Raw genomic sequence first — 20,219 nt, 5'->3', positions numbered from 1 at the left:
TCATACTTTATAAAAATTAATAAATTATATGTTATATTAATAATTATATCAAATTATATATTTAAAATTATATATTTAATTTTGGATATACGTATATTTGTAAGTCAGAATAGAGCAGAAATCTGGCTCTATTTTCTTAGTATTTGTAATTTTCTACGTTTTTAACAATATTAATTTTTAATATTTGGTTTGCTTGTATATAAACTTTTTGGATTGAATTGAAAAAATAGTGAAAAGAATTAAAATTAACGGATAAAATGCCCGTTTTAGATCTGAAATTATTTAGTGTTTAATTACAGCAAGCCAGTTAGTTTGACACGCGGTGTTTCGTTATTACATGGACGACATGGCAAAAGCTCGGTCTCCAGCGTTGATCCTCCAATTTTGTTCCATCTTGCCACGGCCATGTTTCGACCACCGCGTATGCATCCGATTAACCGGCTACGCTTCCTTCGTATTTTTGAACTGAGCTAAAATCAAATCCAAAAGTGGAGGATATTCAAATAATGATATACTGTCCATAAATAAATCTTTTGAAATTTCTAATACATTATTCGCGGGGTATGCTTCGTTGTCTGCCACATCGTCTCTTTTGCTACAGGCTACAACACACCTCACTATTGAGGACTAAAACTGTTTACTAGTATTAAATTAATATACCTTTCGAAATCTTCTAAACCGTGACCACTCAATCAAGGGTGGACAAAATATCCGCAAATATTGATTCGATTCCTTATTTATTTCGATTCGATCTGAAAAATCCGATCATCCGTAAAACTTCGAAGCAAAACAAATACTAAAAATTAATATCCGTTAAAATCGAAGCAAACCACAAATATTAAAATTTTGAAAAACGGATATTCGATCCGATCCAGCAATATATAAATACATGTATATCTTGATTATATTTAAAATTTTAAATGTATAAAGTTATATAATTATTATTTTAACATATAATTTGACAAATTATATCCACATTATTACTTATATAAAAATATTACATAAAAGGAAGTGAAATTTTTATGACAATTATAATTTTTTTTCTTAAGTTTTGTTTTATTATAATTGTTTATTAAGTTTAAAAAATTTACAAAATATGTAAACTCACTATTTCTTTTAACTTTTATTTTATATATCATCCAAAAATATATTTTGCAAAAAAAAAAAATTATATCAAATTTTTAAGATTATTTGTATTAATTAAAATAGATGAGATATCCGCAAGTATTCATAAACATCCGCAAATATTTATTTATTTTTCAGATATCCGTTTTTCTGAATATCCGTATTTTCTCGAAGCAAAGCAAATCAAAAAATTAGATATCCGTGACATACAAAGCAAAGCAAATCGAAAAATTAGATATCCGTGACATACGAAGCAAATCACAAATACTTTCAAAAACCCGGATATCCGATCTGTGCCCAGGCCTACACTCAATGCAAAAAGGGGAACAACTGCGAATGCTAAAGTTACGGGGTCTGTAAAGAAGAATCTGAAAAGAAAAGGGGGCAAGAACAAATGACTGGACAGTAACTAAACACGTCGCTAGCCCACAAGAATCAATCCTCACCAATCACAACTCTCGACTACAATCTCTCATCACGACTCTCCGCTGAGTTGGAGTCTCAAAATCAAATTCCGTTTACCAATTTTCAAACTAAAATAAAAAAATAAACTCAGAGAGCCTCAAGTTTCAGCTTGCGGCTAAGATTAAAAGTCATCATCAACAATTTGAGAGAGATTCGTGTCTTTTTAATATCTGAAACCCTTCCCTCTATAGCGCTCCACACGAAGATTTTCTATTCTCTGCCTGAAAATGTCGATACACTTTGCTTTCTAGCTTTAATTTTTCTTTTCTTGCGGTTTTTTTTTTCTCGGGAAAATCTGAACTGAAACTCCGGGAAAATCTGATGGACGCAGCTTCAAGTTTTCTGTGCAGAAGCATTCGGATTCCCTCGACGGCGTTCACCTTCACTCGACCGCCGGTGAGTTACGTCTGTCTCGTCTCCGATAAGAGAGACGGCGTTCGCGTATCCCCGACGCGGAAGGTCTTTTGCAGCGGCGGTTCTAGTGCGACGAAGAGGAAGCCTCGCAGGAAAAGTAACGTTTCCGATAAACTTAGGCCTAGGAAAGTGGAGAAGAGGAAGGATACTGAATCTGTGAGTGTTAGCAGTGAAACTTGTGTTGTCGAGCAACCGAAGGAGAAGGGTAGAGAACTGAGTCTCCGCGCTTTGAATCAAAACGGTGATCCCTTGGGGCGGAGAGATCTAGGGAGGAACGTGGTGAAGTGGATTAGCCAAGCCATGAAGGCGATGGCCTCTGACTTGGCAAACGCGGAGGTTCAGGGTGAGTTCTCGGAGCTAAGGCAGAACGCTGGTTCGGGTTTGACGTTTGTGATCCAGGCTCAGCCCTATCTCAACGCCATTCCTATGCCACTCGGCCTTGAGGTCATCTGTATGAAGGCTTGCACCCATTATCCTACCTTGTTCGATCATTTCCAGAGGGAGTTGCGTGATGTTCTCCAAGACCTGGAGAGCAAGAACGTCTTGGAGAATTGGAAGGAGACTCAGTCTTGGAAGCTGCTCAAGGAGATAGCTAATTCAGGTTTTCTTTCTTTTGGCTATTATTTTCTTCGCTCTCTTATTGGTTTGGCTAAAGTGGAGATTTTTTTGGGTGTTGTGCAGCTCAGCATAGAGAGGTTGCTCGCAAAGCTCATCAACCAAAGCCAGTTGCTGGAGTTTTTGGGATGGACTCAGAGAAGGTGAAGGCTATACAAGCAAGGATTGATGAGTTCACCTGCCGCATGTCGCAGTTACTTCAAGTGGAACGAGATACGGAGCTGGAGGTTACACAGGAGGAACTAGATGTTATCCCTACTCCAGATGAGAGCTCTGATTCCTCCAGACCGATCGAGTTCTTGGTTAGGCACGGTGAAGCTCCGCAGGAACTTTGTGACACTATTTGCAACTTGTATGCAGTTAGTACCTCCACAGGTTAGTTCTTTGTTGTAATATGTTCTCTTTCAGTTTCCAAAAAATATGTTGTAAACTTTAATCAATATGCAGGGCTCGGAGGTATGCACTTGGTGTTGTTTAAGGTTGGGGGCAACCATCGTCTACCTCCTACAACACTTTCCCCTGGTGACATGGTTTGCATAAGAATTTGTGACAGTAAGGGTGCTGGAGCAACTTCTTGTACGCAGGGGTTTGTTCACAACCTTGGAGATGATGGGTGCAGCATTGGCGTGGCTCTAGAATCTCGTCATGGAGATCCTACTTTCTCCAAGCTCTTTGGAAAGAGTGTCAGAATTGATCGTATTCATGGGTTGGCCGATGCTCTCACTTATGAGGTATATTTTTTTGTAGAGTTTAATCCCAGTAATTTTCATCTTTACGACATTCAAAGATGCTTATCATGGCCTTTTATTGCAAGTGTTTGCTCAAATGTCGATTGTTCACATTACTATTTCTTTCTGCAACTCGCTTATTGTAATCTTCGGTTGCAGCGTAACTGTGAAGCCCTAATGCTTCTGCAGAAGAATGGGCTGCAGAAGAAAAATCCATCAATTTCTGTAGTGGCGACATTATTTGGGGACGGGGAAGATATCACATGGCTGGAGCAGAATGATTATGTAGACTGGAGTGAAGCGGAGTTGAGTGATGAGCCAGTGGGAAAGTTATTCGACGATTCCCAACGGAGAGCCATAGCGCTGGGAGTAAACAAAAAGAGACCGGTTATGATAGTTCAAGGACCTCCTGGTACTGGAAAGACTGGAATGCTCAAGGAGGTCATCACCCTAGCTGTTCAGCAGGGAGAAAGAGTACTTGTAACAGCACCTACTAATGCAGCTGTTGACAACATGGTCGAGAAGCTCTCACATCTTGGGCTAAACATTGTCCGAGTCGGAAATCCTGCAAGAATATCATCCGCTGTTGCTTCGAAGTCTCTGGGGGAAATTGTGAACTCCAAGCTCGCAAGCTTTCGGGCAGAACTGGAAAGGAAGAAGTCAGATTTAAGAAAAGATCTTCGGCAATGCCTGAGGGATGATTCTCTTGCTGCTGGTATTCGACAGCTTTTGAAACAGCTTGGAAAGGCGTTGAAGAAGAAGGAAAAAGAAACTGTGAAGGAAATTCTATCAAATGCCCAGGTTGTTTTCGCCACTAACATTGGAGCAGCTGATCCTTTGATTAGGAGGTTGGAAACATTTGATTTGGTTGTTATAGATGAAGCTGGTCAGTCTATCGAGCCTTCATGCTGGATTCCAATATTGCAAGGGAAACGTTGCATTCTTGCTGGTGATCCATGCCAATTAGCACCAGTTGTTCTATCACGTAAAGCTTTAGAAGATGGGCTTGGTGTATCCTTACTGGAACGAGCTGCATCTTTACATGATGGGCTTCTTTCGACAAAGTTAACAACTCAGTATCGTATGAATGATGTAATCGCTGGCTGGGCATCAAAGGAGATGTATGGTGGATGGTTGAAATCTGCTCCAAGTGTGGCCTCTCATCTGCTTATCGATTCTCCTTTTGTGAAGGTACTTCTTCTTACTGTTTGATTAGTTTTCTTATTTATTTGATGGCAACATGGCATGCAATCACACATATGTATACTTGTATACTTGTTCTACTGAAACATTACATGATTTCTTTAGCAAGTCCGTTGTTTTGTGTGTTTATGATACTATCTTTGCTTGTGGTTAAAAGTAGAGCTGCTCTTGAGCTTGCGAAAGATGATTCGCGTCTTCTTTTGTTTGGTGATTAGAAATAAACCAATAGTGTCGAAAAGTAGCTTACCTTTGGCAGTCTAATAGACTGCAACAGGACGCACTATGGTAACCCCATGACACTTAAGGGTTTAACACCATCTTTCTTTTTTTTCCACCTACTGCAGCCTACTTGGATAACGCAATGCCCGCTGCTTCTCCTCGACACAAGAATGCCATATGGGAGTTTGTCGATGGGTTGCGAGGAGCGTCTAGATCCAGCTGGTACAGGCTCATTATACAATGAAGGAGAAGCAGATATTGTGGTTAATCACGTCATCTCGTTGATTTATGCAGGTGAGTAGTATATTTTCAGTTAGTTGTAAATTAGAAGAAACAAGCCATAGTTTGGAGACTCACGCATGTTTAAGCTCGAAATCCTAATAAATTCCAAATGATTGTAGGGGTTAGTCCAATGGCTATAGCCGTTCAATCCCCATATGTTGCTCAGGTGCAGCTTCTCAGAGAAAGGCTGGATGATTTTCCAGTTGCTGATGGAGTTGAGGTCGCAACCATTGACAGCTTTCAAGGACGGGAGGCTGATGCAGTGATCATATCAATGGTACACTATTACCTTCTGTAGCATTGCATACCTTTTTATTTTATTTTGCCAAGTGGAAAGAAGATTCATGTAGTTGGTTGCTGCTTTTGTGTAGGTACGGTCCAACAACCTAGGTGCAGTGGGATTCCTAGGGGATAGCAGAAGGATGAACGTAGCCATAACAAGAGCCCGGAAGCACGTGGCGGTGGTATGTGATAGCTCAACAATCTGCCACAACACATTCCTTGCAAGGCTGTTGCGTCACATACGCTACTTCGGAAGAGTGAAACATGCGGACCCAGGTAGCTTGGGTGGTTCAGGACTAGGCTTGGACCCGATGTTGCCTTACCTTGGCTAAACTCCGCCAAACATACAATGTAAGTACTACCAACAACAAGAAAACCAAAAACTTCTTTTCTCTCTCTCTCTCTCTATCTTGGTGTAATATGTTTCCATGGCGAGTTGTTCCTTGTACAGGAAAAGATTTGTTATCAGTTGTCGTTACCACAGAAAGTAATCTGTATATGAAAAGACAGAAATATTCATGTATATTTTATACAATTGGTGTGGCGTCATATTTTACCACATATCCACTAAGTTCTCTGTTCTGGTCTGGTAAAACAAACACAATTAAACAGTTTTTGATTACTGTTCTATATTCCAAATCATTTTAGTTAATAGTTATTAAAGAAAATGGTTAAGTCGCTCGTAGATTATTGGGGAGTGTAACAAACAAGAAATCAAAGAGTTGTCGTTATAATTGTGCTTTGATTTGGTCGTGAAGTAAAGTTTTTCTTGATTATATGTAACACGTAACAACTAATGACAGTCAATTGATTATTTAGTTTATATATTAAATATATCTTCTTCTTGAAGAGAAAAAAAAAATCCTTAATTACTCTATAATGATTACAGTTTGGTAGATATGATGTTATTAGTGCTATTATAATACACATCTCTGGAGATTGGTGGATCTACAAGGTATTACTCGAAGCCAATCATTATCATATATTTGTATACATGTTATACGAATAACGTTTGGTGGTTCAGTAGTACTATTATATAAGAAAGCGATGGTTGATTTGTACCTAAAGTGATAGTTTACACCATTTATCCTGTCTCACTTTCTCGTCCAGCAGAATATATATATTGAGTTTCTCCTCTCTCATGGTATGCTCTCCTGTTTTTCTTATTCTTTTAGATTCTGCATTTCTTTTTTTTATTTGGGTTGATTGTCATTTTCTTGTTTCATTCTTTTATTGAATTATTTTCTTAGAAGATTTTGTTGGTTGAAGGCTAGTCTTTCTTCTGTTCTTGGCTATTGCTTTCTTTTTCTACATTTGTATGATAATACCTGACTACTGTAGTCAACTTGTTTTGATATGTGCACAACTTGCAGAGTTAATGTTGATATGCTCCTTATACAAAATGTTTTGGTTCGAATAAGCCCATATGATTTCGTTTCACATTGTACTGTGATTTTTCTTGTGATTCACTAACTCCCAATGTTTTTTTTTTGCCATTTTCCATGCTCCAAAATTTTCTTTAATAAGATTTGTCTTATTTCTCATTCATATTGTGAAAGGGTTTATTTGGGTATACACCAAAATAATCTTATTGGTTTATAAGTTCAGTAAAGAGTGTCTTTAATTTGAGACCTAGAATCATTTATAGTAAAATGGCAATTGGATGTTAAACATGAATCTTTAGAAAATATTTAAAAATTTCGTGTTATTGAACTTATGATTTTAAAATATATTAAAAATGTTTCAATGAAAATGTTTCAGTTAGTGAATAATAATAAAATATTGTGATCTAAGATGTTGTGGTAGAGATTTTTAGTTAAAAGGATAAAAAATGAATATTTAATCTTTTTAGATGATATATTTAGTGGTGTTAGTAGGAACTGAATTTTGAATGATTTGTAAAAATTTTATTCTGTTGTTATTAGTTTATTGATTTTAACAATCTAGTGTTACTAGTTTGATGATTATTTAATTACAGATAAAATCTACTATTATCTAAAAAGTTTGATCTTTAATGATTCAATTATGATGTCACTGGAACTTGAATTATAAAAAATTTAATTCCTAACAGAATATTTTCTTAGATTTTATAAATATGCAAAACCCTTTGCAGTTCTTTATAAACTTAACAAAATTAGAATCTCTTAGGATCAATACTTTATGTAAGTTAAACTTCCACTAACACCTTTTAAGTGTTTTTATATTTAAACGTTTTACATATTTAGTCCTTGTTTACAACATATTCAACCCTTTTTACGTATCTAACTTTTTTCTTGTCTCTCTCTCTCTTTGATATTTCATATTTAACTTTGCTTGCAAAATTCCCATGTTCGATTTTCTATTCTTTTATTTAAAATAAAGGAGAGAGAGAAAGAAAAAAAGACTTTCATGTTTTCGCGGAAAACAAAAACAAAAAATCGCCGCTTCAAGTTTCAAAATAAATGCTGAAAGTGAGTTGTGTGTCTGTCTAAATTCAAAACCGCTTTTGTCACCTTCCTCAGAGCATAACGATGCTGAAAGTTCCTGATTCTTCTTCACCCACCGGAGTTCTCGAAGAATTCTTCAGAACCGAAGAATTTGAAAGCTCCGAGGCCGCGAAGAACCCTTCCTCTTCTCGTTTCCGCAGAATCGTTGAGCTTCTAAGAAGCACATCGAAAAAATCGCTGGAGAATCTGAAGATTCCGTTTCACAACAATGCCATTAAGAGCTCTCTGAGGAGATGCACTAGCTTGAGGGACAATCTCAGATTCGGATCCTCCAACGATGCTCATTTTCTTGTACACTCTCCTCGAAGAATCTTCACTTTCTCTGAGCTCAAGATTGCTACAAACAATTTCGCTTTCGGTAAGTATCAAATCCGAAATCTCAACATGGCTTTGTCTGATTGTTTTGTTTGTTGCAATTCGGTTTAGTATCGGTTTGATAAAATTCGTACTGTTGATTTTCTAGTTTACTTGGTTTAGCAGACTTTTTTTTTGTTTACTTGGTTTACTACTAAACTTTAAAGTAAACCAGTGAATCAAAGTTGTCATGTCTAAGGGTTTGAATGGTAACCAAGGGAACGAAGAGAAACACTGCATTCCTTAATGTTCCTCAAAAATGTTACCATTCGTGATAAATATTTTTTCCAGGAATCCTTATTCCTTATCGTTCCCAAAATTTTATTTTTATTCATTTTTTTCCTAATCATTTCTAATGTTCTTTGGTGGTTACCAGTCACACCCTAAATGTTTTATGATTTGAATTGTTAATAAAATCATTTTTTTGTTGAACATATAGTTGAACTGACCAAACTAAAGAAGATTTGTCGTGTAATAATAGCAATATTTTCTTCTGGGCAGAGAATCTAATTGGGAAAGGAGGTTATGCTGAAGTGTACAAGGGGAGGTTGTCAAATGGACAAATGGTAGCTATAAAACGGCTGATGCGGGGAAATAGCGAGGAGATCATTGGAGACTTTCTATCAGAGATGGGCATAATGGCACATGTTAACCATTCAAACATTGCCAAGCTTTTGGGCTATGGTGTCCAAGGTGGAATGCATCTTGTTCTTGAGTTATCACCTCATGGGAGCTTAGCTTCTATGCTTTACAGTAAACTCTCTTCCTCCATCACTCTTGCATGCATGCCTTTATGATTATCATCCAAATTAGAGAACATTGTTTGATTGATATAGGCTCCAAGGAGAAGATGAATTGGAGCATCAGGTACAAGATTGCATTGGGAGTTGCAGAGGGTCTCGTCTATCTTCACAGAGGATGTCACAGGAGAATCATTCACAGAGATATTAAGGCCGCAAACATTCTTCTCACTCATGATTTTTCGCCTCAGGTACGGTATATGTATGATGCATTGGAAGAAGACAAAACATATCTTTAATTGGTTCTTTGCCTCTTATGAAATGTCTTGGGATTTTAGATATGCGATTTTGGGCTTGCAAAGTGGCTACCTGAACACTGGACGCACCATATTGTTTCCAAGTTTGAAGGCACGTTCGGGTAAGACTACGTACGCATTAAGCATATACTTCCTTGGATAATTGTTTTCTTTTTTTTTTCGTTTACCAAGCAAGTCTCAGAGATGGATTTTGTTTCAGATATCTTGCTCCTGAGTACTTAACTCACGGGATAGTAGACGAGAAGACTGATGTATTCGCCTTGGGTGTTCTCTTACTCGAACTTGTTACTGGACGGCGAGCTCTCGACTACTCCAAGCAAAGTCTTGTTCTATGGGTTAGTTCTATAAAAACAAGACACCCGTGACTGAAACTCCACTTCTGTACTTAGTTGCTTTTATATTTCTTCCCAGGCTAAACCATTGATGAAGAAGAACAAAATTAGAGAGCTGATCGATCCATCTCTGGTGAGTGACTATGATTGGAGGCAGATTAAACTTGTGCTTCTGGCTGCTTCGTTATCAATCCAACAGTCATCAATAGAGAGGCCTGGGATGAGTCAGGTAGCTAACAAATATTTCTTGTGTAACAAGTAAAGTTAATCACCTTTGTTTTGATCTTGTCTTAAAATTAGGTCGTTGAGATCCTCAAAGGCAACCTGAACGACCTCAAGTGCATCATGAAATGCAAAGTTCCCTTTTATCGGAAAGCTTTCAGGGATGAACACATCTCAAGTGCATCTTGAAATGCAAAGTTCCCTTTTATCGGAAAGCTTTCAGGGATGAACACATCAAGAGATATTCATAAAATTATATCTTGGAGAGTGGAAATAGATAAAATACAACTAAAGGGGAAAGAAGAAAAAGTTTAAAAGGGGGGGAGAGGAAGGGGGAGTGTACATCATTTTGAGGGATAAAAAATAAGTATTATACAAATTACTTGTGAAGAATAAGATTTAAATGACAGTGACATTGTATATATATTTTCCATATAGATTACTGCATTAATGACTATTATTGCGTTATACGTGAGTCGGGCGATCAGGTCTTCGTAGAATATATATTCAGAATTGCGTTATACGTGAGTCGGGCGATCAGTATGAGCCTAGCAAGTTAATGAAAAATCGGAGATTGATGACTAATTTTAAGGCCTTTTTAGTTATATGAGTAAATAGTACACATTATGATACGTGGTCTGTGGGTAGAGTAGATTATGTATTGTCTTTTTTAATGTTTTCTTTTAGTGAATGGCAAAACCGTAAATAAATTTTCTTCTTCTTTTAGTTGTCGATTAAGTTTTCTGCATTTCTACCATGGCCTATAACAGAGATCTGACATTTCTCACTCAAATGTTGTTTTTTTTTCTTATTGTTTCTTCATAAAATATGTAGATTTAACATCCAATTTTCAATTTCAAGCATTTAAACCCTAAAAAAATTGTTTTTTTTTGTGAAACCGATTTATTAATTGAACGATTAAGATGAAATCACCTCGGTTGACCTCCGCCAAGTGCTCCAACCGAGCGCTCCAACGCTGCATAATCAGCCTATGTGTCCGCGTTTTCGAACATGGTATATATATAGCTGGGGTGGGGAGATGGCTTACATATGAAAATAAGCATTATACAAATCATTTGTTAAGAATAAGATTTTAATGACAGTGACATCGTGTATATAATTTTAATATAGATTACTGCATAAAGTAGTGACTATTATTTGTGAATTTTGTTTATTTATTCAATATATACAAAAGTATGACGAGGAGGCAAATACATAATCTTGTGAGAAACAAATTTCCGTAGAATATATGTATAGCTGGGGGTGGGATATATATATAATCTTGTGAGAAACAAATTTTCGTAGAATATATTTCTAAATGGACAACCATCATAAATTTTTGTTCTGTTTTAACAATTTTCCCTTACTGAATAAAATGACTATTATTTGTGAATTCTGTTTATTTATTCAATATATACAACAATATAATGAGGAAGCAAATGCATAATCTTGTGAGAAACATGTCTCCGTAGAATATATATAGTTATTTTCTTAAATTTCTCTTCATATTAAACACTCCACTCATTCATCCTATTTACAATATGATTATCGTGAATTTAGTATATATATTGAATATATACAAATATGAATAAACAAATGCATGACTGTTGGCAGAGTCGGGCCAGATAAAAAATAAGTATTATACAAATTACTTGTGAAGAATAAGATTTAAATGACAGTGACATTGTGTATATATTTTCCATATAGATTACTGCATTAATGACTATTATTGCGTTTTACGTGAGTCGGGCGATCAGGTCTTCGTAGAATATATATATTCAGAATTGCGTTATACATAAGTCGGGCGATCAGTATGAGCCTAGCGAGTTAATGAAAAATCGGAGATTGATGATTAATTTTAAGGTCTTTTTAGTTATATGAGTAAATATATGTGTATATAGAAATTTATTTTCAAAATAGTACACATTATGATACGTGGTCTGTGGGTAGAGTAGATTATGTATTGTCTTTTTTAATGTTTTCTTTTAGTGAATGGAAAAAACTTAAATAAATTTTCTTCTTCTTCTTCTAGTTGTCGATTAAGTTTTCTGCATTTCTACCATGGCCTATAACAGAGATCTGACATTTCTCACTCAAATGTTGTTTTTTTTTTCTTATTTTTTCTTCATAAAATATGTAGATTTCACATCCAATTTTCAACTTCAAGCATTTAAACCCTAAAAAAAATTGTTTTTTTTGTGAAACCGATTTATTAATTGAACGATTAAGATGAAATCACCTCGGTTGACCTCCACCAAGCGCTCCAACCGAGCGCTCCAATGCTGCATAATCAGCCTATGTGTCCGCGTTTTCGAACATGGTATATATATATAGCTGGGGTGGGGAGATGGCTTACATATGAAAATAAGCATTATACAAATCATTTGTTAAGAATAAGATTTTAATGACAGTGACATCGTGTATATAATTTTAATATAGATTACTGCATAGAGTAGTGACTATTATTTGTGAATTTTGTTTATTTATTCAATATATACAAAAGTATGACGAGGAGGCAAATACATAATCTTATGAGAAACAAATTTCCGTATATATATATATATATATATATATATATATATAGCTATAGCTGGGGGTGGGATATATATATAATCTTGTGAGAAACAAATTTTCGTAGAATATATTTCCAAATGGACAACCATCATAAATTTTTGTTCTGTTTTAACAATTTTCCCAAAAGAGAAATTGGTGCAAACAACTTGTCAAGAATAAGATACTAATGACAATGACATCATATATATACTTTTTATATAGATTACTGAATAAAATGACTATTATTTGTGAATTCTGTTTATTTATTCAATATATACAACAATATAATGAGGAAGCAAATGCATAATCTTGTGAGAAACATGTCTCCGTAGAATATATATAGTTATTTTCTTAAATTTCTCTTCATATTGAACACTCCACTCATTCATCCTATTTACAATTTGATTATCATGAATTTAGTATATTTATTGAATATATACAAATATGAATAAACAAATGCATGACTGCTGGCAGAGTCGGGCCAGACAACTGTAGGTCGAGAAGCACAATTTTTTCGCCCTTATAAATTATTATGTTGTTAGCTCAAATCAAACAACACACCTTGACTAACTCAACATGTGTGCATAACCAGCAGTGCTATTTAATCAAACATCACACCTTGACTAACTTAATATGTGTGCATAACCAGCAGTGTTATTTAATCGAATAACGCACCTTGACTACCTCAACATGTGTGCCTAACCAGCAGTGCTATTTAGCTCAACACTTTGATAGAAATCCTTATTCGTGGATAATCTTATATCTCTGTAAAGCCAGGAACGATAAACTATTCAGAGGAGTTGACAGAGACCCTTTGGTGCTGATCAAACACAAAGAGGGGAATGCCAAGCTCGGTATTCAGCAAATGCAGTTGCATCTACAGCGACACAACCTCCAGATAATATTGATTCACAAGTTATATATGCTTACAAAACTTATGTTTGGTGGATGGTTCTTTGACTTCGGCAGCACATTTAGTGGCTGTGGATGAGTTTTGAGAGACATGTCATGCCAAATCCGACTAATGAGTACAAGAAACCAAAGAAGAAAGGAGTGTTCTTTGCATTCGGAGCTCGAAGCACTTGCTTGGACAAATGCCCGATCACTCTATCTGCCAAGAAATTTGGAATGGACTGCAAGGACGTTCTTGCGATGATTAAGAAGCCTAAAGTGTGGCCAAACTTCTCAACAGAGTTGAAGGAGATAGAGGATTTGCAACAAATATTACACAATTTCAGGATTTTCTATATCCCTCGAGGGCAAAACGATATTGCTGATTCTTTATCTAGGACTATTAGAGCTTTTCATATAAAACTTTATTTTGTTGATTGTTCTATTCCAATCTGACTTCCAATTTGATTTCTAAGACCACTTCATGTTTGAGTAATATAATGAGCTTTTCATTTAAGTAAAAAAAATCTTTATGAGAAACAATACAACTTTTCAAAGGACAAACAACATATTAAATAAGGTGTTTGGGTCAATAGGTTGTGCGTATGGTTAGATTAGGGGTGTCAATTCAAACTACAGCCTGAAATTCAGTCTGGTGAAAATACTTTCATTGAGGTTATTCCAACATGAGATTATCTACTTAATTAACATTCAAGCATGAGTATCTAAAAATCATAAAGAAACTCAGCCCATAATATCTTAAACATAATTTATAGTAATTATATTTCATAATATTTTGAGAACTCCTTCATCTGATACTTTTTGTTGTCATAATAATTCAAACAATATATCACAAGTCAAAGGACATTGCAACAACCAAAACTAAAATAAAAGTGGACACCAATAGGCACCAAGAAAAAGAAAACCCAGAGAGTAGGATAAAGAAAATATAGTATGAGACTTTCAAAGCCGAGCAAAAGCTCAGGGGAATCCAATACACGCTAGTAAGCCATGTCATGTGTTCAAAGTAGCTTCCTTACACAGTAGACGAAATAACCACTACAGACCATTCATTGCCACATAAGATTGGTGACGTTGGTCCCTATTGATACTATAAACAATTTTCTAAGTCGGAGAGTTATAGAGCTCGTAGACCTGGTGGAGACTGCCTCCTTGAATCGAATAAAAAATCCTTTGAATTAATACCATGGCAAGTCTAATAGGCGAACTGGTGAGTAAGAGGATTATCAAGAGCACCGCCAGAAACGTAACGACGAAATTCAAACATCACTTTCCTCATTTTGAGATCAAGAATGGCAGCTGCAAACCAGGATAATGTTAGAAGATCTGCTTGAATATTCAAAGTGATGCCACTGAAAGATTTTCTCCTATGAAACAACACCTTCTCGGAAGAATATCTGAGCAGCAGGCCGCACCTCCTGTTCAAGAGTCCGGAGACCAAGAAGACCTGATATTGAATTTGAGAAAGGACGTAGGCGATTTCTTCCATGTTTGATGGCCTCCTAGGTCTGGAGGTGGACACACTGTGCTTCCAGGGATGAAACCCTGAAGGCTTAGCCATACTGTTGAACTTGCTCATAACTGAATTAGTTTCGAGCTTTCCAAATCTGCCAGAGCAACCAGGGAAAATCAAGAAGAAAAGAGGCACCAAGAGCCCAATTTTGACTACAAGCAAAAATGTAATGTAGATTCAGGACAACCGAGTTAAGGACCACCCAACAGGCGGGAAAGGAACATCTGATGCGTTCCAAACTTTTTACGCTGTAGGACAATGGAACAACATGTGACAAAAAATCTATGGGCTTCATGATACAATGAATATACGATATCAAGAGGGATCCCACGAGATCAAAGTTGAGACTTAACAGCCAAGGCTCCTGATAGTACACAACAAATAAAATAGTATGGGTTGAGTTTTAGGCTTCCACAACTTCTTCCAGAGGTGTGTTTCCAAAGGAAGCAATGAAATAGGAAGATGATACCACTCAAATTACTCTAAGGAGTGATTTTACTCTCTCAAATAAGAGGTTCAATTGTAGTGCTTAGGGATCGAATCCACGAGGAGCTAGGAAACCTAATAAATCTAATCATACTTGTAAAGTTAGATGGTTTAATTGTTTAAATGTAAAGTTGCAGTTGCTTGAGCAAATAATTGCTCGATTGATTGGTTGAGGTTTTGGTGCTTAAAAGGAAATAGCTGGACTTAGGGTTTTTATTCAGGAATTTTGGAATTATAATCCTATAGATGCCTAACAAGTTGCATGCATGATATTATAGAGCTCAACACTTATAAACGAACCACTAGGCTCTCGCTTTCTAGGTTCGTCTATTGACCAGTGTCGATCGATGATTCTATATGAATATCGATCGATTCAGTATTCGAAACGTCGACCGATTATTTTATTTGAATATCAATCGACGCTGTTGGTCAAGCGTTAATACGCGGGTTGAATGTGCTCAATTAGAATGGTTTCAGGATGAGATGAAAGCTATCGCTTATATCTAACAATCCTAGAGCATGTTCTAGGTAGCTAATATAGAATAATGCATTAGTGACAACCGTAATGATTAATATCACAACTTAGCAATCTATAGTTGGGGCTAATCCCTCATAACCTATTTAAACCCTAAAATCTAACAAGAGAACATGGCCAAGCAGTTCATAACAACAAATAGGTATGAAAACTGCATTAGAATAATAGATAGATATTAATGGAGTTCCAATCAAACATAACTTTGGATCTTCTCTCCAATCTACTAAAATCCTAGAAAACCTTTGCTGTGAAAATAGTAAAACAAAAAAACACACTTTGCCTCTAACATGTTGGCAAAGCTTATATAATTAGGTTAAAACTCGTCAAGGAAATCTGGTAAAGTGGTGAAGACTTGGACTCTAAGTCGGCTGTGACCGAACGGGCTTTCTACGCACTTCGCTGTCGATCGATGTCAAGATGTGAACATCGATCGATTATTCCTCTTCATTATCGACCCATGGTCATCTCGGGTGCTTACTTCAAATATCTCTAAAATACTCCAAAATCATCATTTTCCTCCAAATCACTCCTGATTCTATAAATATTCAAAATAGACTCTATAATATAATAATTAGTAATTAAAACACTTATAAACCATGGGTAAAAGTGGGTCAAATCCATAGTCTATCAACTCCCCCAGACTTACCATTTTGCTTGTCCTCAAGCAAAACAAACATGTAGTCTCTCTGAAAGAGGTTTGAAAACAGCAGAGACTCACATGATTTAGAACTTAGAATCATCACTTCTACAATATTGCAATCCACATCTAAGAAGTCCTAATCACAAAAACACATTATACCATATCCTAGCTTAGCAACCAAATTCACCTAGTCAACAACTTAGCAAATCTTGTCTGACATTCCCATCTACCAACCTCATTTCTTAGCATAAATAAAAGTGTCGGCTTTGCTTGAGAGTATCGATCACATGATGCAAAGATTTTCAGACAAGTATCTGGATCTGCATGCAAACATTAGTTCCTATCATCTCTCTCAGTCAAAGTCTGCTTATATTGCAAGATCATTGACCAAGATTGTACAAGCTTCCATGAATCAAGCCGTAATGGTGGTTGCCACCAAGTCATGTTCACTTCTTTTGGACCTATATCCTAGGATTATTTGTGAAGCAAGCCTTAATGGTTGTAGCCACCAAGTCATGTTCTAATCCTTTACCTATAGAATTCTTATGAAGCAAGCCTTAATGGTTGTAGCCACCAAGTCCTGTTCAATCCTTTCCTAATAAATCTCTAATAGATATATATAGATATATATATATATATATATACATATATATATATATATATATATATATATTAATTTTTCTTCTTTAAATTTATATTTTGAAAATAGAGAGAAAGAGGGTGATAAATCTATCTACACAAGGCTTTACCTTCCAGACTTGTTTGAAGAATCCGATCCCATGTATATCAAGCCCCAAGACAAGCAGTTGTGTCAAGTTTAGTAACTTTCTTTAGTACTATGTGCAATCATTAAGTCTAGAATGGTACTAAAGAGTGGTTACATAACAAGGAAAAATTTAATAAGTTCATTTTCCCCTTCTTGACTCAATAAAATCTTTTTGTAAATATTTTAATAAGATTTATGAATAAATTACTATCAGTAAACCTCCCCCAGACTTAAACTACACTGTCCCCATTGTAAATTCAGTCGGAGTTATGGTGATAACTAAATCATAAGGACTCAATGTAACAAGTTAGAACGATATACCAGACGGGAATGGATGTCGACCGATGTAAAGGTGTTGATATCGGTCGCGGCAGGTGATTTTTGTCGATCGATGTCGACAGTGTTCCGTCGGTCGATACTCACGGCAATTGTCTACTCGGATCATTTTTTATTTTTTATGACCTGCAATAAATAAATAAAAACCAACATAAATACTAAATTATTAGAACCAATTTAATATTACCTAATAGTGGGTTGCCTCCTACTCAGCGCTTTGTTATATTCATTTAGCTTGACTTTGGTGGTGATTTGGCTAGTATTTTTGAAAGCTGGAACTTGCTGGAAAACAAGTGTCCATCTCTTCTCTGCGCTTGTTGAACCATGTACCAGTGAAGTCTCGCATTGCTTCATCTCCTCTGCGCAATTTTTCTTTCATTGTTGCAGTTGTGTTTTCCATCTTCTGCAATCTATCTCCAAGACTCTCAAGGTTAAACTGATGTCTTCTGAGTGTGGTGTAAGTATCAGCTGAGATCTCCTCTCCCTAATTGTGTATCAGACATGTCTGATGTCACCTTTGGTACTAGCCTACCTCGGTTTGTAGCGTCGTCGACCGATGTTTGTCTATGAATATCAGTCAATTTTTTGTTGCGTCTGTTGATCGATGATGATGCTTCTGGTGGACGGGCAATGTAACTATGAATCTCCACTAATTCCCTATGAATTTCTTCTATCTGAGAAGTCAAAGCATTCATGCTAAGGTCCATCGGGAAATAGATGTCATCACATCCCCTGTCAAGCCTCTCTTTTGTAGTTTCCAGAGTTCTGTAGATATTTTCTACCAACTGATCAATCTCTGCTCTGGTGTGAAAATCTGGTTGAGACTTCATCGGATGTGAGTTCTTTGGGTCGTCGTCGATCGATGTTGAGTTGTGTCTGTCGATCGATGGTGGTCGATGTTTGTCGGCCGCATGCTGAATCTTGGATTTGTCCTGCCTCATCTCCTCCATGCATGTAGTCAACCAACTGATGTTATCATTAGGTGGATAGTAAACACCATCAAGCTTCATCTGGAAACCACCTTCATTCTTTTCTTGGGCTCCAAAGACTCCATAGAACATCTCATTGATCTCATCCTTGGGGTAGATCTCTGGTACCAACTTAGTCTGTGTGAATGAGCTAGCATGTTCTAGAAGACATATGTAGTTGTGCTCATCTCTCAAAGCTTTTTTCATTAGCTTTCTGATATCCTCCTTTGACACATTGATGATGTGTCCATCCACATCTCGTGCACATCCCTGATCATCTCTATATACTCCATACTCATCCTTCTCTTCCAGTAGAATTTTCTGGTTCAAAAAGGTCAAAGGCTCTTCTTCCGAATTTTGGACGTATGCCGAATTCTGGACGTCTGTCGATCGATGGTGGGCGTTAACGTCGATTGACGGTCGAGTAGGATGTCTATACTTCTTTTTGAAGCAATTGTCTATGCCACCAGCTGTGTCATAGAATTCTTTTGCAACCCTCTGCTGATGTGCTGGAACGGTGCGTTGTTGCATGAAGAGATTATCTGCTCCATTGCAAGATGCGGTTGACTCCGTAGGTGTCATCGATCGATGCTCAGGAGAGCCTGTCGATCGATTTGGGTTGTAATCCATCAATCAACACTAGTGCAATCCGCCGAAGCTCATTGAACTTTCCACTTCAAAATCTCCTTCTTGTAGCTTCTCTTGCTTCACCACTTACCAGAAATCATCTCCTATGATGGCATTCACGTGGTGTTTCATCACATCATCTCCTACCCCTCTTGTTAAGGCTTCCTGTCTCTTAACAACTTCTCCTATCTGAACAACCGATATCTCCAGCTTCTTCACATGAGTACTCAAAGTTTTGAACTTTGTGTTCAGGTTGGTGTAGACAAGATCAATCTTTCCATTAAAGTCCACTGTCATGCTCTGCTGTCCCTCAAGAACTCTGTCAAGCATCTCTTTAATCTTGCTCTCTTGAGTAGGTGGTGGTGGCTTCTAGTAGTAGGAATTTCCATAACTTCTGTTGTTGCTGTAAGGTTTCTGGTGCTGTGAACTCTTGTTGAAATTACCTCTATTTCCATAGGAGTTTCTGTTTCCACCCTGGTTTCCAGATTCTTGGAATCCAGTTATACCAATGAAGATTTTTCCTCTGCTCTACCCTCTGTGTCTATAGCCTTTGCATCTTCAACCAAGCAGACCTGCTTCTTGAGAAGCTTGTGAACACTGTCCAACTTTGCCCTCACTTTCATCCATCTGATTATTTCCTAAGGACGGTGGCAGATCTCTTTCTCTCAAAGCCAGTGTTCTTGGTGCTGCTGCTGGATGCTAAGTTCTCAATGACTTTCGCAGCCTCCTATGGATTCCTGAAGTTGAAGTTCCCATTGTTGGAAGCATCAAGAGCCATCTGATACTGTACCGCGATGCCTCTGTAGAAAGTATTGAGCAGTTGTACTTCATTGAATCCATGGTGTGGGTAATCTCACTGATAAGACTTGAATCTGATCCAGGAGCTTCTGAATGACTCTGCAGGCTCCTGAGTGAAAGTAGCAATCTTGCTCCTCAAGTCTTCAGCACACACTTCATCAAAGAAGTTGCATAAGAATGCATTATTTATGTCGCTCCAAGATGTGAGAGATCCTGGTGGTAACTGCTTAAGCCAATGTAAAGCATCTCCAGCTAGTGAGTACTTGAAGAGCTTGCATAGGAGGTAGTCTTCAGAGACTCC

General features: G+C 36.9%; 2 protein-coding genes across 2 annotated transcripts; both read left to right on the top strand.

The window, feature by feature from the left end:
• The first annotated feature begins 1,587 nt into the window (after nt 1-1,587).
• Nucleotides 1,588-5,904, top strand: LOC106408885 (DNA-binding protein SMUBP-2-like). Its single transcript, XM_048777342.1, has 7 exons — nt 1,588-2,605; nt 2,686-2,994; nt 3,067-3,350; nt 3,507-4,538; nt 4,895-5,063; nt 5,171-5,328; nt 5,423-5,904. The coding sequence occupies exons 1-7, from the start codon at nt 1,912-1,914 to the stop codon at nt 5,663-5,665; spliced, it is 2,889 nt and encodes a 962-aa protein (XP_048633299.1). The 5' UTR covers nt 1,588-1,911; the 3' UTR covers nt 5,666-5,904.
• Nucleotides 5,905-6,367: 463 nt separating this feature from the next.
• Nucleotides 6,368-10,259, top strand: LOC106424948 (receptor-like cytosolic serine/threonine-protein kinase RBK2). Its single transcript, XM_048777343.1, has 7 exons — nt 6,368-8,177; nt 8,675-8,926; nt 9,010-9,164; nt 9,252-9,331; nt 9,430-9,565; nt 9,642-9,791; nt 9,863-10,259. The coding sequence occupies exons 1-7, from the start codon at nt 7,844-7,846 to the stop codon at nt 9,971-9,973; spliced, it is 1,218 nt and encodes a 405-aa protein (XP_048633300.1). The 5' UTR covers nt 6,368-7,843; the 3' UTR covers nt 9,974-10,259.
• The last annotated feature ends 9,960 nt before the right edge of the window (nt 10,260-20,219 follow it).

Source organism: Brassica napus, chromosome A4, assembly GCF_020379485.1.
Source record: "Brassica napus cultivar Da-Ae chromosome A4, Da-Ae, whole genome shotgun sequence".
NCBI classification, from domain to species: domain Eukaryota; kingdom Viridiplantae; phylum Streptophyta; class Magnoliopsida; order Brassicales; family Brassicaceae; genus Brassica; species Brassica napus.
Note: the sequence above shows the minus strand (reverse complement) of the source record. Positions and strands in the feature narration are given on the sequence as shown.

Coding starts and splice junctions, on each gene's coding strand:
- LOC106424948 (XM_048777343.1), top strand. CDS start 7,844: ATGCTGAAAGTTCCTGATTCTTCTTCACCCACCGGAGTTCTCGAAGAA. Junction 9,332..9,429: donor AAGTTTGAAGGCACGTTCGG/GTAAGACTACGT, acceptor ATTTTGTTTCAG/ATATCTTGCTCCTGAGTACT. Junction 9,566..9,641: donor AGCAAAGTCTTGTTCTATGG/GTTAGTTCTATA, acceptor ATTTCTTCCCAG/GCTAAACCATTGATGAAGAA.
- LOC106408885 (XM_048777342.1), top strand. CDS start 1,912: ATGGACGCAGCTTCAAGTTTTCTGTGCAGAAGCATTCGGATTCCCTCG. Junction 4,539..4,894: donor TCGATTCTCCTTTTGTGAAG/GTACTTCTTCTT, acceptor CACCTACTGCAG/CCTACTTGGATAACGCAATG. Junction 5,064..5,170: donor CATCTCGTTGATTTATGCAG/GTGAGTAGTATA, acceptor AAATGATTGTAG/GGGTTAGTCCAATGGCTATA.